The sequence below is a fragment of the Gigantopelta aegis genome, chromosome 14 (assembly GCF_016097555.1).
Source record: "Gigantopelta aegis isolate Gae_Host chromosome 14, Gae_host_genome, whole genome shotgun sequence".
NCBI lineage: Eukaryota > Metazoa > Mollusca > Gastropoda > Neomphalida > Peltospiridae > Gigantopelta > Gigantopelta aegis.
Window position 1 is genome coordinate 20,573,852 of NC_054712.1, and position 19,428 is coordinate 20,593,279.

General features: G+C 36.3%; 1 protein-coding gene across 4 annotated transcripts; it reads left to right on the forward strand.

Moving 5' to 3' along the window:
* Positions 1-19,032, forward strand: LOC121388827 (heterogeneous nuclear ribonucleoproteins C1/C2-like). Of its 4 annotated transcripts, none has more exons than XM_041520338.1 (7): positions 1-137; positions 4,289-4,576; positions 6,191-6,269; positions 10,377-10,609; positions 11,195-11,329; positions 15,015-15,127; positions 17,693-19,032. In XM_041520338.1, exons 2-7 carry the CDS (start codon positions 4,321-4,323, stop codon positions 17,759-17,761), a joined length of 885 nt encoding a protein of 294 aa, XP_041376272.1. In that variant the 5' UTR covers positions 1-137; positions 4,289-4,320; the 3' UTR covers positions 17,762-19,032. The 4 variants fall into 4 exon arrangements, with proteins under 4 accessions (XP_041376272.1, XP_041376275.1, XP_041376273.1 ...); XM_041520341.1 differs by having other exon boundaries at positions 10,380-10,609; XM_041520339.1 differs by having other exon boundaries at positions 11-141.
* The last annotated feature ends 396 nt before the right edge of the window (positions 19,033-19,428 follow it).

A 19,428-nucleotide genomic window follows, 5' to 3' on the forward strand; every position in this document is an offset into this window, starting at 1 on the left:
GATTAATTTCATGATGCGCTGTGGCGTTTTCGTGTTTAAAAACTAAAAAGTTGATTAAACATACACTAATAGCTAATTGCCGACACTTGTTTAGTAAAGAGTTCCGGTTTATGAGTAATTAACCTGTATATATTTCAGTAGGTAACAGCATTTCAGTTTTGATTAGCTGTCAGATCGTAACGAAATTGACATTTTCATGATTGTGTGTGCATACGGCTGTTGCCGCCAGTGTTTGCGAAATTAGCACGTGTATGTTGAACCGTTTGCAAGTGTTTCGCTTATGCAAAAATATTAAACTACCTAATGTGTCATAATAAATAAATGCATTTATTAAACTGATTATTTATTAAACCTTTTTTTTTTTTATCATCTTGATATATAATAGATTGTATCATTGATCATTTGATGTGTTTCAGCAAGGTTTGACGATAGTCACATTTTGCACCCATGTATGATGTAATGATGTTTTGGCTTCATACCCAATAAATGTACAATATTTAAAGGTAATTTTTTTTATATATAATATATTTTATGAATGGTACTTTTTTCCTTCATCTTTTAAAACTTTAATATTTTGCCTAAAAGTAAAATTATGAAAAATAAAAACATACCAACAATTTTACAGGTTGTAATGCTTTCTCTGCAGAATATGGAACTCTGAGCTATTTTGATGGGTAAAAATAAGTTGACCAGTTGTTATTTTAATGTGACCAAGTATTATAATAATATGGGAGGGGCAGAATTTAGCTTAATCGGTTGAGTGTTCACCTGATGTACTTGTGTCGCAGGATCAAACCACCTTGGTGGATTGTTTTTTCTTGTTCCAATTAGTGCACCACAACTGTACACTGCATTAGGAAAAATGTAGTGGGTTTCCTCTGATGACTACGAGTCAGAATTACCAAATGTTTGACATCTGGTAGCCATTGTGCTCCAGTAGTGGTGTTAAACAATACAAACTTTGTAATATGGTTAATTTTGAATTTGAACGAGTTCAGTATTCCAATGACGTCACCTTACATCTCCCTACAATAAAAACAAACTGGGTGCATGATAGCCAGAGTACACTGACTGTAAGAGAGCTAGACGGACATTTAGACATAAATACGCTCTCATTACAGTCGGAGACCAAGCTATGTATTTTTTTGGCAATTCCCGACAACCAAAAAGTTGGCAAAGATTTCCATTCTAATATCACAACAATCCTATGTTTGATGTTAAATACTTTTACATCGATCATTTTCGAGTTAATTGATTAAAAAAAATCCACACATTAATCAGTAATACACACACTACAGAAAAACCCGACAGCACCCACATTCAGCTAAGCTTCGGCAAACTCCGCACAGCAGAATTCTAAGTTCGCCGACCTATATCGTGACGTTGCGTCACATGATCGCCCACTCAGCCATTCCGTCTGCTAGGCAGAATCGCCCAGTGGGCGATCACGTGATCTACGTCACGAAATAGGTCACCAAGCTTTGTAATTCTTGCGACGGAGTGTCACGAAGCGTAGCTGAATGTGGGTGCTGTCGGATTTCTTTCTGTACTATGTGTATTAGTTATTAATATGTAGATTTTTTTAATCAGTTAAGTCAAAAATTTGACGTCAAACATAGGATTGTTGTGGTATTAGAGCGGAAATCTTTGCCAACTTTTTGGTTGTCGGGAATTGCCAAAAAAATACATAGCTTGGTCTCTGACTGTAATGAGAGTGTATTTATGTCCAAATGTCCGTCTAGCTCTCTTACAGTCAGAGTACTTGGGCAAGGTGCATGACTGTTTCCATTTTTATAATACTGGAAAACTTCGAAAGCAAAATTAGTTTTGCTCAAAAATTATTAACACACCTGACATTCTCCATGCACCTCTTTCTACCCTGGTGCATGTGCACATTTCAAGGGTCGAACCCCCTCCCATCTACACACCGGACCCCACTCAAAACAGATTAAAATATATATGTAGGTTATTATCAGTGTTTTTCGGTATGACAATACCGAAATACACGAGGGTAATAATCTCTTTATCATATAAGCTCAAGCTTAATACATGTTTTTGTAAACTGTACACGCAACTTTAATTCCAGTCCACCATTACTAGATATTCAAATGACGTAAGAATGCATACTGAATGCATACGTCAATCATGGAGTGTCACCCAAGTACTTTTGCTTAAATGTCAATACACCTAGTGCCGAAACCTCTACTAATTTACATCTAATTTGCAAAGTTGTCAAATTCTTAAAGTATGTGATCTGAAAAACATCACATACTTTGATTGCACTGAAAATGTAAGATATGATATGATAAATCTGCATATTTTCCAGTGGAACATTAGGTACTCTAAACTAGAGTTGTATTTAATAAACAAAATTGGATTACAAAGGCAAGTTGGAGAACCACTAGCAAAAATGATTGCATATTTGTTTGATTATAATTAAAGATCGAGATAAAAAAAATTCACAATGTTTTTTTTTTTTTTTTTTTTTTTGCCAAACTGCCAATTCTTTTGCAAATTTGTTTTTATTTTTTACAATAAGAACACGTATACGACATGGGATGTATGGGAGGGCATGATGGCAATTTTCTTGCTGTCGACTTTCTCCAATTTTCAAGCCAAGAGGGCAAGTAAGAAGGGCAGCCAGAGCTGTGGTAAAATTCAAAGCCTGGCCATGCATGACTTGTTCTGTTTGTGAGAAAGTTCAGAGGTATAAAAGATCCCATGCTGTTTTATTGTGTTTGACTAGCTTACATTTACAGGTTTACTCTGTCTCGACAAATTCACCATATGTTGACACCAAATTAGCTCAAGTTTAAATGGGTCTTAGATGTCATTAAGCAATTATTTCCTTCGCTTTATTACTATATACATGTATATATAAAAAACTTTTTAAGATTGGATATCATCAGCGTCCTTGATTTAACAAATGAGTCATTTTTATATACATGTAATATGTTATTCACCTTACAATGTGGGAAAGCCTACTACCCTCTGTGCTTCATACTTTAACAGAGCTAATGAATTTTTACTGTTATGCAAATCATGCTTTCATTCGTGTACTTACTATTGTTTTACACCATAAGCTGATATAAACTGCAAGATTTGTCTTAAATGTTTAAATATTAAAGCATTTATTATAAAAAGTTTTTGACACACACGTATATACACACACAAACACACTTACTTTAAAACAGTTGATTAAAAGGTATGCCGACCTGGTTATCAAATTTGTAATACCATAGTTTTAACTTATTAATATAGTGCTTTTTTGTTTGGAAATTTAAAAAACAAAAATTGGTGTGCAATTTAGAAAACAATTGGCTCAGAAATAAATAACTTGTAGTAAATTACATAGTATGAAAAAAGGACTATAGATGAGCAATTGTTCACTGTCAAATTCACAGTAGTTTTGAGTAATTTTTTTTATATATCACATGGTTTTATCACTTATGTTTCTAGACTAATAATGGGCACCGTTCCTAACCTCTCTCGAGAGGTCATGTTGTTTTTTATTCCCAATTTTGGAGTAAAACAATTCCCAATATGAATGTAAATCTCATTCACTTGACTAACCTTCCCTCCCCAATAATGTTTTGTAATACACAGTAGATACATTTATTTGAATAAACGCAAGTACATGTATAGCCTTAATTTTTAAATGTAGATGTTTTTGAAATGAAACTGAAAATTCCCAATGTTTAGTAAAATGAATCTAAAATTCTCAATGTCAAAGCCATGGGTGTCAAGTCCAATTTTAGAAATAAAACCCTGTATCAGTGAGTGATGAGGTGAGCAGTTTTTTACTTTCACAGAAATCATTTTTAGCCAGCACTTGCGAATAAGAGCAAATTGTCCCACCAAACCATGCAGACTGATTAACAGGGCTTCTAGAATTTTTATAAAATCCACTAGCCATGGGAGAAGTGATTAAAAAAATGTACTAGCCATGATTAAAAATTCACTAGCCCTACTTTACTTTAAGTTAATATAATTTTACTTATTAATAGTAATAATCAGATATGACACCTAAACAGGGAGATAGAGGTTGAAAACACTAACACTTGGTGGTGGTGCAGGATTAATATATTTACAAAATAGACGTAACTGCAGAATTTGACTTTTTTTTCTTTTTTCTTTTTTTCTTCTCTCTCTTTTTTTTTTTTCACCATCCGTCGGGCATGGCAATAGTAGTCATTTACTAGCCCAACATAGAATATCACTTGCCATGGGAGTGGGGCTACCATAATCTAGAAGCCCTGGATTAATATCGCTTCTTTCTTTTTTTCAGACTTTGACAATCATTGAGAAGGGTAAACGAAAATGATGCGGGGTCCTGCACCAGTGGCAGGTAATGTGACGAACGACCCTAATTCCATCAAGTCACGGGTGTTTGTCGGAAATCTAAACACCATCGCACTGAGCAAGGAGGACGTTGTGCGAATATTCTCTCAGTATGGTGTTGTGACGGGCGTGTCAATGCACAAGGGTTATGCATTTGTGCAGTTTGCACTAGAAGCTGAAGCTAGAGTCGCTGTGGGGTCGGAAGATGGGAGTCAGTATGCAGGACAGGTGGTTGGTGAGAAATACATTTTAAAAAAATTATTTCGTAAAATATTAGCATTCTTAAAATCTAGTGAAATTCAAATAAATGACATATTAGCGATATAGGTCATCATATCAAACCAGGCCCGAAATGTTTTTAAAACTTTGTTTAGTTACTGCATGTAAATCAAAATTTAGCAAAATAAAAATAAATAACATATTAGCAATATAAAACTTAGCAAGGTCCGTCATATCAAACCCGGCCCAAAACCTTTTTAAGACTGTTTAGTCACTGTAAATCATAAAATATTAGCATTCTTAAAATTTAGCAAAATTCAAATATTTGATGTATTACCAACATAAAACTTAGCAAGGTCGTCGTGTTAAACCAGGCACGGGCTGGCAAAATGGATGCTTTTTTTTAGCCAAAAGTCTGCTAAAGTTGGCAAGTTATTAACAAAAGTTGGAAGTTGTCGTAATGTTTTGGACCCAGTCCAATTTAAAAAACAAAATCACAACTGATGTCGATACACTGACTTGTTTAGTGTCATTGCTCACTTGCCATCTTGTTGGTCCATGTTTTTATTTTGGTGTCAGACTACATCGACGTATGTCGCGCTGTTTGCAGTGACCAGTCAAGTGTTGCAAATTTTCAGCCACATTAATTTCTGTAATGCCAGAAAACACTAATTATTACTTTTATTTTAACTGACTGAGACCACTGGGTTCACCAAAAAATTAATAAAAGTAGAAACAGGTGATCTGTTCTACATTTGTCTTGGTAATATTAAAGCCGCACACCCTAGTTCCATCCAGCGAAAATAAATTATAATTTGGTTAATCTACAAACCTGTAACACACTTAGATCACGTTTTTATCAAAATGGAGTGAAAAAGCAGGTTTTATATCGATAAATACCATGGGAATCCCCATGTCCCAATTGCTTGAAATAATTTTGAAAGTTAGTATTCTGATGTCACCGGTAGATGTCGCTCGAAGCACAACAATGCCTACGTCACGACAAATTTCACAGACTTGGGGTGCGTTCGTTTCACCTCTCCTGGACATGTTCCAACTGTTCTGTCCTGGTTGTATCCCCTCTCCAGATATCGTAAGACTTAGCAAAATTATTGGTTTTAAGGGTTTGTAACGTTTTGTATTGAGACACTTACTTGTCTGAACTTTATTGTTACTGAAAATGTTCACGAACTGTGAAGAAAAATCTCACAAATGAACAACAAATCGGATGTTGATTGCGCGAAGCGTGCACGAGAAAACAAACCGAACCAAAATGGTAACGGTCACGTGGTATACCAACATCTGTGACATTGAAATGGAAATATCCCTTCTAAAAATAGATTAGACCTTGTCTGCTCAACGTTTTTTTCTCAAACGTACGTGCGTTTTTAAGAAATAAGAAAAATGCATTTTGTGGTGTTACAAAAACCAGGATTACCAAAAAACACTTCAGGTGAATGGAAATGTATATTCTAAATAATAAACGGTAAGTAAAGTGCAATTTTATTTGTGAAAAAATGGCTTTAATAGCGAAAAACAACGCCATAATGGTTAACAACTAGCCGTAACTAGGGTGTGTCCCTTTAAGAAAAATATGGAATATTTATAACATTATTTTTCTCTCTTTCAGATGTAAACATGGCAGCAGAACCCAAAAACAAAGGCAGGCCCCTAAAACGGACAGCACCAATGCCACCACCCAATAACAGGTTGGTAAACTGTACAATCTAATAGCTTGTATGTATTCACCACTTACATCGATGTCTTTATAGTGTAAATGGGGTCGGGATGTAGCCCAGTGGTACAGCACTCGCTCAGTGTGCGGTCAGTGTGGGATCTATCCTTGTCGGTGGGCTCATTGGGCTATTTCTCGTTCCAGCCAGTGCACCACGACTGGTATACCAAAGGCCGTGGTATGTACTACCCTGTCTGTGGGATTGTGCATATGAAAGATCCCTTGCTGCTAATCGAAAGGAGTAGCCCATAAAGTGGCGAAAGTGGGTTTCCTCTCTCACTATCTGTGTGGTCAACCATATGTCTGATGCCATATAACCATAAATAAAATTTGTTGAGTGTGTCGTTAAATTCCATTTCATCTTATACATGTAGTGTAAAGAGGTGGGATGTACCCCAGTGGAAATGTGCTCGCTTGTGTGGTTGGTTTAGGATTGATCCTAGTCAGTAGGCCCATTGGGCTATTTCTTGTTCCAGCCAGTGCATCGTGACTGGTATATCAAAGGCCATGGTATGTGCTATCAGATAATCCTGTCTGTGGGATGGTGCTACTAATGGAAAATTTTAGTGGGTTTTAAGACAATATGTCAAAATTATCAAATGTTTGACCTCCAATAGCTGATAATTAATAAATCAGTGTATTTTAGTAGTGTCATTTTAAAAGAAAACCAACTTTAGTTTTATAGTGTAAAGATAATTCAGTTTTACATTTTATTTTTAGCCTACATTTATCAAACTAGACGGAAAGAAATGTTTTATTTAACGACGCACTTAACACATTCTATTTACGGTTATATGGCATCAGACATATGGTTAAGGACCACACAGATTTTGAGAGGAAATCCGCTGTCGCCACTACATGGGCTACTCTTTCCGATTAGCAGCAAGGGATCTTTTATTTGCGCTTCCCACAGGCAGGATAGCACAAACCATGGCCTTTGTTGAACCAGTTATGGATTACTGGTCGGTGCAATTGGTTTACACCTACCCATTGAGCCTTGCAGAGCACTCACTCAGAGTTTGGAGTCGGTATCTGGATTAAAAATCCCATGCCTTGACTTGGATCCAAACCCAGTACCTACCAGCCTGTAGACCGATGGCCTAACTAGACAGAACATTGCACAATTAATTTAGATGGATTTGATTGCAGTTGTTTTGCCTAATTTGATAATCTGATGGCAAGAAATGGAGAACACATGGTATTTGAGAACATATTTAATTCATTAGTGTATAAAATACAAAGATATATAGACGTTATTCCGTATCGTCAATATCGTATATTAGGAATAAAAATTGTATTATTTAAGCCTCTATAATACATTATTTTTTATTCCTAATATATGATATTGGCAATATCGAAACACACAAGGGTAATAATCTCTTTATCATATAAACTGAAGCTTAACCTTCTGAGTACTGCAGGCGAGATATCTCGCCCGACGTCACGTCAGTCGATATACTGTACACTGTATACAGTGCATTCCCCAATTCATATTTCCCGCCGTTTTGCACACGACACTCACCGGAAATGGAAATATAATTAAAGAAAACAGATTTTTTTTTTAAATGGTGACTTTTGTTTTGATATTTTCAATTGAAAATACCTTGAAATTTTGAGTTCAAGAAGTGGTTTTCGGCAAGTATTTTCGCTTGACAACAATGGCGGCACGTCGCGGTCATTTTCAGGGATTTGATCGTTTTACCAACAACGAAAATTATCAAATATTGCAATATGAATCGTAGGTCGGGTTTTAAAAAAAAATCTGGTCAGAAATCCACTGTTATCGGGAATAATGGACATAAATACTGGACAGTTGTCTACAACTGCCCGTAAGTAAACGCAACTTTTTCGATTTTTTTTTGGCCTAATTTTAAACACCATTAGCCGATCTAAAATAATAAAAATTACCAAAAAAGACAAGAAAATAATACTTACCGATTCATATATGAACTTTATTTCAGGTATTTATAAAACATTTAAGTGAATATATGTGAGTAAAAATTATAAACTTGTACCCACTCAACGTGGTTTTTGTTAAAAATTAATCCAGTAGTCTAAAGGTTAATACAACATGTTTTTGTAAAATGTACATATACGTTTAATTCCAGTCCGCCATCACTAGATATTGTAATGACGTAAGAATATGTGACGCAGTGTCTTTTTAAATGGAATTGACGTCAAATTCGAATGACGTCATTTTGGATTTCCTTACATAAAAACAAACTAGTGCTTAACGTTTTTTGTATTTTGTTTTCTGAACGCTGGACAGCTTTCAATGTAAAGTTGCTGTTGAATTGTTTTTGTTTGATAACTATAAATGCATACGTCAGTTATGTAGTGTCACCTGTTTACGTTTGCTTAAATGTCAATCAATTTAGTGCCGTGACCTCGATTAATTTACATGTAAGTTGCAAAGTTAAGAAATTCACTAAGTACATGTATGTGATCTGAAAAATATCACATACTTTGATCACACTGGAAGTAAGATATTATATTATAAAAAGTGGGATTAAATGTTACATGTAGGTTAAATGTTTGTAACATGGTTAGCTTCCTAACACTATTAGCAAGCCTTGTAATAAAAAAAATTGGTATACCTGACACAATGTCCTGTACCAATCAATTTGTGCCTGACATAAAAGAAATTGTACCTGTCACAAAACATTGTAAATAAAAATGAAATAATAATTGATATATTTAATTACTAAATAACTAATGCAGCAATTAAGGCAGTAGTCACCAAATGATGACATTTATTATTGTTACGTACTTACTAGTCTATGATGCATTAATATATGTCCTCTGGTAAAGCTGTATCCTAACTGGCCGCGAGCGACATGAGCTATAATTTTAGAAATCATGGATTTCAATTGTCGTATCCTGCCTGTACGCGTGCGACGCCTTTATATGTCACGTCGCGCGCGTGCAGTTAGGATGAGGCAATAATCGCTCGCATCACTTGCGGCCAGTTAGGATAGGGCTTAAGAAACCCATGAAACTGTCGTCACTATCACTTTGTGTTGAACTTTCAGATTCATGATGATCTGACTGAGACTCATCCATTTTTTTCAATGTCATCAGTGTCTTGTTTGTGGTAATATTCTATATTTTTGGTTGCCGAGTGATTTTTAGCATTTGATACACGGATTTGTGGACCCTTTGATCCACGCGTCCGAAAAATCGTAATTATACTGCATTTCTTTTGGAAATTTTTGCAGAGCGAGCACGTCATAAGTGTAACCTCGCCTTTGGTGTTTTCTTCAAACTGTAGCCACAAAGAGGCATTTGTATTAACTAAATCCTCCTTTTACCATTTTAGTTCAGTGCTAAATTTTAAGATCCTACCCCGCGAGATATTCGTTTGGGAATTTCCGGGGCAAGATTTAATCAGATACTGGGAACAGGGGCAGTTGATTTGTCATTATCGGTACCTGTCTGTTCTTTTACAGCAAAGACTGGAGTTATTTTGTTCAACATCCTTTGTTAACCACGAGGCAATTTGAATTGCAAACTTTTAAACGAAAACACCACAGGAAGTATATACTAAGTACAAAAGGTCAATTACTAATATGCGTGACGTGTAAGTTCCCGCAAAATCGAGACTATGAAAAATCCTACTAAACAGGTACACGGACTGTAGATGAACTTCGTGTTGGACTGTCAAGTGCCCCGCGAAACTGTTCAAATCCCACTGGTACACATTTGTGTTTTTTCATTCGTAATAAAAAAAAAAAAAAAAAAATCGGTGCATTAAGTGTATTCGACTCCAAAACAGCTAGCTTTTACTACAACGCGAGCTTCTGACATGATGACTGGCGCAATCGACATTGTTACTGACAAGTTACAAATTTGTACCGGACAATGACCGTGACCGGCCACTTATTTCAAGGCTTGATTAGTGAAGGTTTGGGTTACAGTCAATATTTGGTGTTCAGTTTGTGTGTTACCGTATTTCTTTCCATGGTATATAAATTTCTAATTATCACTTTGGTAAATATTTGATGAAATCATCAGCAGTTTGAATTATATATATATTTCTTGATTAAGTTATCACCCTTTTTTCCTCTTTTTTTCACCCCACCAGGCGTATTGGCCCACCTCCTATGATGATGGGTCCAGGTGGACCCGGGCCTCGGGGTCCTCCAATGATGAAACGACTTCGTCCAGAAACTCCCATGAACTCAAGCATGCAACGAACTCTTGTAACACTGGCGGGTACAACGGGAAGACCCATCGCTCGGCCAGTTACGAAAATCACGCCGAGACCGCCCACGCCCAAACCAGTCACACCTGTAAAGAATAGCAGCATTTCAGGTTTTCAGTTACAGATATTTAACCTAGCTTCAGAATACTTGTTACTAGGACCACAACTGGTATATGAAAGGCTGTGGTATGTGCTATCCTGTCCATGGGATGGTGCATATAAAAGATCCCTTGCTACTAATGGGAAAATGTAGCAGGTTTCCTCTCTAAGACTGTATGTCCAAAAATTACCATGGCCCAGTTGTTGAAAGCATAGTTAAATTAACTCTGGGTTAGTCTTAATATTTTTCTTTTAATTGTTTTTGCACAAATACAAAATAAACTAATTTTGATCATATATGTATGGATCCCTTTATGTGTTCTAAATCAAATTTCAACATTATGTCTTCAGTTATTATTTGTATTCATTCAGTGTTTGGTTTTGAAAATTTATGTTAAGCTAACGTTTGAACAACCAACCCCAGATTATTCACATCCAGTACCGGATGATTAATAAATCAGTGTGATCTAGTGGTGTCGTAGTTTAGGAATAAAGTGCCTGAAATTGCTGTCTTTTTTTTGGTAAAATGCTATTTTCATTGGATTTTTTATTATTATTTTGTTTTGTAAACTTGTTCTTTATTTTTCCAATTGCAGGTACTGATATTTTAATATGTGGTGTTTGCAAGATGCAGTTTACAAGTTTACACAGCCTGGCACAACACAAGAAAATTCCATGTCGCTTGACATACAGCTGTCAGTGTGTGAAATATCCTGTTAAAAATACATCAGGTATGCATTTTTATTTTGCGTAACAACTTTAACTTTGTCAGCAGAATAATACAAAATTGAGGTTCTAACCTCAACCTAAATTTTATATTTTATTTTGGATATTGTATCGGAGACATCCTTAAAGGCTAACATTAAACTTTTAGATTATATATAAAGTGGGTTGCAGTGAGTATTCTCAGGACTAGCTCCGACCCTCCCCAAATTCATCAAATGCAAATTTAAAAAACGAATGGTGAATTTTACTTTTATGTGGGAAAACAGTTTTATGTAGTAATCAATATTGTGTTGAGAAATAACTGTGTTTCTGCAATTATTGATGGTTAATGGATAATGTTAAAGGGACACACCCTAGTTACGGCTAGTTGTTAACCATTACGGCGTTGTTTTTCGCTATTAAAACCATTTTTCACAAATAAAATTGCACTTTACTTACTGTTTATTATTTAGAATATACATTTCCATTCATCTGAAGTGTTTTTTGGTAATCCTGGTAATCCTGGTTTTTGTAATACCACAAAATGCATTTTTCGTATTTCATAAAATGACACGGGCCTCTGAGAAAAAAACAGTTGAGCAGACAAGGTCTAATCTATTTTTAGAAGGGATATTTCCATTTCAATGTCACAGACGTTGGTATACCACGTGACCGTTACCATTTTGGTTCGGTTTGTTTTCTCGTGCACGCTTCGCGCAATCAACATCCGATTTGTTGTTCATTTGTGAGATTTTTCTTCACAGTTCGTGAACATTTTCAGTAACAATAAAGTTCAGACAAGTAAGTGTCTCAATACAAAACGTTACAAACCCTTAAAACCAATAATTTTGCTAAGTCTTACGATATCTGGAGAGGGGATACAACCAGGACAGAACAGTTGGAACATGTCCAGGAGAGGTGAAAGGAAAGCACCCCAAGTCTGTGAAATTTGTCGTGACGTAGGCATTGTTGTGCTTCGAGCGACATCTACCGGTGACATCAGAATACTAACTTTCAAAATTATTTCAAGCAATTGGAACATGGGGATTCCCATGGTATTTATCGATATAAAACCTGCTTTTTCATTCCATTTGATAAAAATTTGATCTAAGTGTGTTACAGGTTTGTAGATTAACCAAATTATAATTTATTTTCGCTGGATGGAACTAGGGTGTGCGGCTTTAATGTGACAGAAATTTTCTATTCGCCCATAGCTAGCTCTTGTATTCTTGTTAAGATGGAATGAGTAGTATGAAGATGAGATGAAGAAACACCTATTTGGATTAGTTCATTCAGATATTCAGGGGCGCGACGTAGCCCAGTGGTAAAATGTTCGCTTGATGCGTGGTTGGTCTAGGATTGATCCTTGTCGGTGGACCCATTCGGCTAATTCTCATTCAAGCCAGTGCTCCACAACTGGTGTAACAAAGGCCGTGGTATGTGCTACCCTGTCTGTGGGATGGTGCATATAAAAGATCCCTTGCTGTTAATCAAAAAAGAGAGTAGCCCATGAAGTGGCAACAGTGGGTTTCCTCTCTCACTATCTGTGTAGTCCTTAAAGGGACATTCCTGAGTTTGCTGCATTATAAGATGTTTCCTACTAATAAAATATTTCTACGATATAACTTCAGGGCTCGAAATGCAGTGTTAGTACATGCACCGGTGCATGCTGATTTGTTCGTGTGCATGTAACTTTTAAAACTGGATGCACGCGGTGCATGCTAATATTTTTCAAGTACTGTGTATTGCGTAAAAAAGTTGATAACTTGCTTAATACAAAACACAAATATTCGTACGTTTTTGTAATAGGCCTATTATAGATTTCTGTAAGGCGTTTACATTGGGTGAAATTTTCAAATTTGATCAAGAATCAGTAATAAACGCAGCTGTATAACGTTCCGGTACTGTTAATAAATAAATATAGGTATTGCCGAATAATTCCGAATAGCTTCGTATAAAAAATAAAAAAAAGTTGCCTTATTTTAGGTGCATGCAGAATTTTAATGGTGCATGTAACTTTTTTTTCAGCATGCACCTGGTGCATGTAGATTTTTTTTATTCATTTCTAGCCCCAAACTTACATATTAAAAAAAAAATTCTTGTTTAGAATATCAGTGTGTATATTCAATGTGTTTTTGTATGTACGAAAAAAAATTATTTTAGGAAATAAGATGAAGTTTAACCTAATACAAATATTAGAATGATCAGAAACACATTCAATATACAGCCACTAATATTTTAGGCAGAAAAATATATTTGATATGTAATTACAATCGTTAAAAAGTCTCTGTTAGTCGATAACATCTTAAAAATTGCAGCAAACTCAGGAATGTCCCTTTAACCATGTGTCTGACACCATATAACCGTAAATAAAATGTGTTGAGTGCATCGTTAAATAAAACATTTCCTTCCTTCAGATATTCAGCGGTTGACATACTGCTGTCCCCGACTGGTTTTTCTCCGTCATCGTCACAACAGACCAGGAGATTTTTTTCCTCCTGTGGTCTCTTTGGGAGTTAGTTTATATTTATATTCACACATTAGCAGGCATCGAAATAAGCATTGTGTGTGGTAACCCATTTACAGGTTACCACAAAATATAGCCTGGTAACCTATAAGTTACCACAACTATATGAAAGTTAGAATTGAATTCCTTTTATTACTACTTTTAACACCCTTACATATGTGCCAGATGATTATTGTAGTATACTTGTATTTATGATTCATTCTTTATCATATCATTGTTCTTAATGTATTACATGTAAAGCGCGGACGTTCTGAAATTATATTGGTGCTTGCAAACATCGGTACGAGAAACGGAATCCGGAAGTAAATTTATCAAGTGAATGCTGCTTAAACTCGGATTGCCACAATTGCCCACATGCGCACGAAAATGAAACGCAAAAGTAAATCCATCTAGTGGACACTGCTTAAACACAGAATGACTATAATTGCTTGCAATTGCACAAGTGCACGCAAACATCGATGCAATTTCTTATGAGAAAATGAAACGCTGAAGTCCGGAATGCATTGCCTGATTTACGTTCGGAAATAAAACTACCGTTACGTTGAAATTTTTGTCGAGAATGAAACACCGTCCTCGACTTTTCTTACATGTGGTAACCTCCCAGTAACCACCAGCCTCGGTGGCATCGTGGTTAGGTCATCGGTCTACAGGCTGGTAGGTACTGGGTTCAGATCCCAGTTTTTAATCCAGATATCGACTCCAAACCCTGAGTGAGTGCTCCGCAAGGCTCAATGGGTAGGTGTAAACCACTTGCACCGACCAATGATCCATAACTGGTTCAACAAAGGCCATGGTTTGTGCTATCCTGCCTATGGGAAGCCCAAATAAAAGATCCCTTGCTACTAATCGGAAAGAGTAGCCCATGTAGTGGCGACAGCGGGTTTCCTCTCAAAATCTGTGTAGTCCGTAACCATATATCTGACGCCATATAACCGTAAATAAAATGTGTTGAGTGCGTCGTTAAATAAAACATTTCTTTCTTTTTCTCACAGTAACCTGAACGACCATTCTCAACTTATTTCGATGCCTGCATTAGTTTGAGTCAAATGTGTTTCTTCCGGCAGGTTTTGATTTGGGTCAACAGAAGTTGTAGCATGTGTGACTGAATATCCGGCAGGATTATCAGCCAGTTTTGACCCCTGATATTGTTTTGTAAATATTAACAGTTTGTCACTTGCTTTTAGACGAACCGACCCAGTTTTTGTGTGCATCATGCGATGCTATATTCAGCACAGCATGGTCTTTGTGTCAGCATTGTCAAAAGGAGCATGAAATGAGCATATATAAAGATAAAGACGTAAGTTATTAACACATACTTTGTTATTCTAAAGCACAGGCAGATTTTCCCCCCAAATTAAATGAAAATGCTAGAATCTGGATAACAACGTTTGTTAATTTTGCATTACTATACCAATCAGCTATATAGGGTTCCAAATGAATCACTATGCATTTTTATATAGATTACGACTAGGATTGTGAGTAGAATTATGGAAATTTATGGAGAAAAGATTTCAGGCCAACTAATTTTGTCCAAACATTAGTGTTTTCCCTAGCTTGTTTTAGCATGGTGCAGCACCATGCCTCAATAGTTTAGCACCATCTTGCCTTAATCAGCACCATGCTGCCCTGAGATTAAACAAGCCTTTTTCACTAATTAATTATAAAATTACCATTATAAAACACCCAAAAAGGTATTATTAATTAATAAAATATGCCTTTTCTATCTTTTTCCATTCATTTATTAAAGCAAGCACATCAAATACATTAATGTTTATTTCAATTAATTTTTGTGCCCCGAAAATGGTGAAAATGCCCCAAAAGTGTTTGGTCTACCATGCCTTGCCAATTTTTTTGGGAAATCACTAAAAATCTTCATTGATTTTGCATGAACGTGATAATTTGCTCAAAAATAGAGGTTGGGGGAAACGGAGCAGTGTAGCCTATCTTGTAAGCTTTCTTTTTTATCCTTTTTTAAAAAAAAAAAAAAAAAAAAAAATCATTTGAGGCTTATGTTCTAAAGCAGGGGTTTTCAATCCTTTGAGTCTCTGTTCCTTTAACTCCAGGCGAGATGTAGTCCAGTGGTAAATCGCTCGCTTGATGAACGTTGGGTGTGGGATCGATCCCCGTCAGTGAGCCCATTGGGCTATTTCTCATTCCAGCCAGTGCACCATAACTGGTATATCAAAGGCCGTGGTATATGCTATCCTGTCTGTGGGGTGGTGCATATAAAAGATCCTTTGCTGCTAATCGAAAAGGATCGCTCATAAAGTGGCGACAGTAGGTTTCCTTTCTCATTATCTGTGTGGTCTGTAACCATATGTCTGATGCCATATAACCATAAATAAAATGTGTTGAGTGCGTCGTTAAATAAAACATTTCCTTCCTTCCCTTTGTTGCATGGCTCATGATTTAGATGAGCGGTAAAGCGCTCCTCTGGGTTGCAAGAGAATTGATTACACTTGGACGATTCATTGGATTTTTCTCCCTGTTCGTCAGTGCCCCAATATTTGGTATATCAAAGACCATAGTATGTGCTATCCTGTCTATAGGAAAGTGCATATCATCGTTGAACTAAGAAAACCTCGTATCTGCATTTTTAATGAAATATTTTTTTGCTGTTGAGAGTGTTGCAGTGGGTTTCCTCTATCTCTCTCTATCTCCATATTGCTATTTTTGAGACTTCACATGGCCATACTTTAGGATGAGCTAAGGTGTTCTTGTATTCAACATTTCTCTCCTTTTTTGCATGACACCCTCTCCCCTAACAGTTCCCAGGATCAAGGAGACTATGGTCTCTTGTCGTGTTGGGAATCGATTGGAATTTTATCACCGATCATCGCTAACAATCAGTTTACACTAACGATTATCTTTAAAATGAGTTAATTATTAGGACTATGCATTTATTGTCATGTTACCGGCCTCGGTGGCGTCGTGGCAGGCCATCAGTCTACAGGCTGGTAGGTACTGGGTTCGGATCCCAGTCGAGGCATGGGATTTTTAATCCAGATACCGACTCCAAACCCTGAGTGAGTGCTCCGCAAGGCTCAATAGGTAGGTGTAAACCACTTGCACCGACCAGTGATCCATAACTGGTTCAACAAAGGCCATGGTTTGTGCTATCCTGCCTGTGGGAAGTGCAAATAAAAGATCCCTTGCTGCCTGTCGTAAAAAGAGTAGCCTATGTGGCGACAGCGGGTTTCCTCTAAAAACAGTGTCAGAATGACCATATGTTTGACGTCCAATAGCCGATGATAAGATAAAAAATCAATGTGCTCTAGCGGCGTCGTTAAATAAAACAAACAAACTTATTGTCATGTTAGGGTGGGATTTAGCTCAGTTGGTTGAGCGCTCGCTTGAGGTGCTTGCGTCGTAGGATCGAAACCACCTCGGTGGACCCATTCAACTGTTTGGGTTTTTTTCTTGTTCCAACCAGTGGACCACAACAGAACAAAGGCTGTGGTATGTGCTTCTGTCTGGGGAAAGTGCATTAAAAAATCCCTTGCTGCATAAGAAAAAACGTAGCGGGTTTTCTCTCATGACTACTAGTCAGAATAACCATATGTTTGACATCCAATAGCCAATGATTAATTAACCAATGTGCTCCTGCTGTGTCGTTAAACAAAAAAACTTTATTTTTTATTGTCATGTTAACAGATAAAGACTAAAATTGCTACTTTAAAAAATAGTGTTGCTCCAATGATTATTTATAATTGAAAATTTATTGTTTGGGCTGTACCAATGTCAATTATAAAAATGCATACTTGATAGTTGTGGGAAATATTTTGTTTGCTATCAAATGGCCACTGGTAACATAATCTGTTGGGCTGTCTCTAAGCAAATATTCCTTTCATTTTCATTCCAGGAAGAGTTGAAACAAGATCTAAAAGAAGCAAATGCTAATGGGGACGACGGAAGCCTAAAAACCAACTGATTTCCCCACTCCCCGTGGTTTTTATCTTCACTAACAAGGACCATTCTTGGGCTCATGACCCCCATGTGCAACTGCCATCACAGACGGGTGTACATGTATGTCTGTGTATATACATTGCTGTATATATATATATATTATGGGACCTAAATTCTGTACAATTCAGGGGAACAGGTTCAAAATCTGTGCCATGGCAAAGGGACGTGTTACTACAACTTACAAATGCAGACTCAAAAGCATTGTTGTTTCATTTGTTGATGATCGGTGCCCGGGTCATAGCTCATCAAAACTACCCAGGTTCATTATTGATTATAGCAAATAAATGTGATTCATTTTTTTTTGGGGGGGGGGGGGGGGGGGGGATTTCATCTTCCTTGGGCATTGATTTTTATGGTGTTGTTATTATTTTTTTTAATATGCCAAAGTGGGTGATGTCATTTGATGTGAGTGTAAGATGACTGCAAGAATTTTCCAGTTTGGATTCTTCCACTTGAATGAGATATTTCTGATACTCTTATATCTTCTTCTTTTTTGGAGGCAAATCTGTTTTCAAAATGTGCTGATTAAAGCATGTTGCCTGAAAAGACCATTATTGAGATTTAAAAAAAACAAAATCTGCCATATTCAAATTTATATCATATGACACTTTGGATACAAGATGATATACATCAAAATATATTTCTTGTGAAGATAAATTCTCAGAATTTCCTTGAATATGATGTTCCTTGCTCTTAAGCCTAGCAGAAATATTAACAATTTTGGCAAATATTTTTTCAAAATGTTTAGATTAAAGAAATTTTTAACCAGTCAAAATTCAGCAAAATAAATACTCATTATTACTGTAAAATATGTCTTTTATTCAAGTTTCACTTGGAAATTTGGCAGACTGCAGCTTTAAGCCACGGTATTACAAAGTATTAATTGTTCCTCAAAAAATACTTTCTGTTCATGATGAAACGGGTGTAGGTAATTTTTGAGAACTGTTCAAGCATGCCTGTCATGGACGTGACCTCTGAATTCATTAGAGAGTTCTGTACAAGACTGGTGTGTGGTAAATGATGATGAATGAATTCATATAAATTAATTGGTTCTGGGTTTCATATTATTAAATGACCATGTTTTTTTAAAGCGACGTTTTGACTTGTTACATTGTTTCATTTACATTCATTGATAATTTCCTGACTTGTATGTATGATCAGTTTTAAAAATGTGTACAATAGGTCCTGAATTATTGATGTCCGTAAAGGTGAAAATAAATTAATTTTGATAAAATCTTTCAATGTTTTTATGATTAAACCCAATATATGTAGTCTAGACAATAACTGTAAATTGTTTTGATTATGCAGCATTTACGTCTAATAATAGCAATAACAGAACTACAATACACAGACCAACCAGAGACAACTTGGCATGGGTTGCTGGCTAGAAGGTTGACATCCTACATGTAGTTTCACTTATTGCCTTTGTAGTAAAATAGAGCAGGACGTAACCCAGTGGTAAAATGCTTGCCTGATTTGTGGTAGGCCTGGGATCGATCCCCATTGGTGGGCCAATTGGCCTATTTCTTGTTCCAGCCAGTGCACCATGACTGGTATATCAAAGGCTGTGGTATGTCCTACCCTGTCTGTGGGATGGAGCATATAAACGATCTGTTTCTACTAATGGAAACA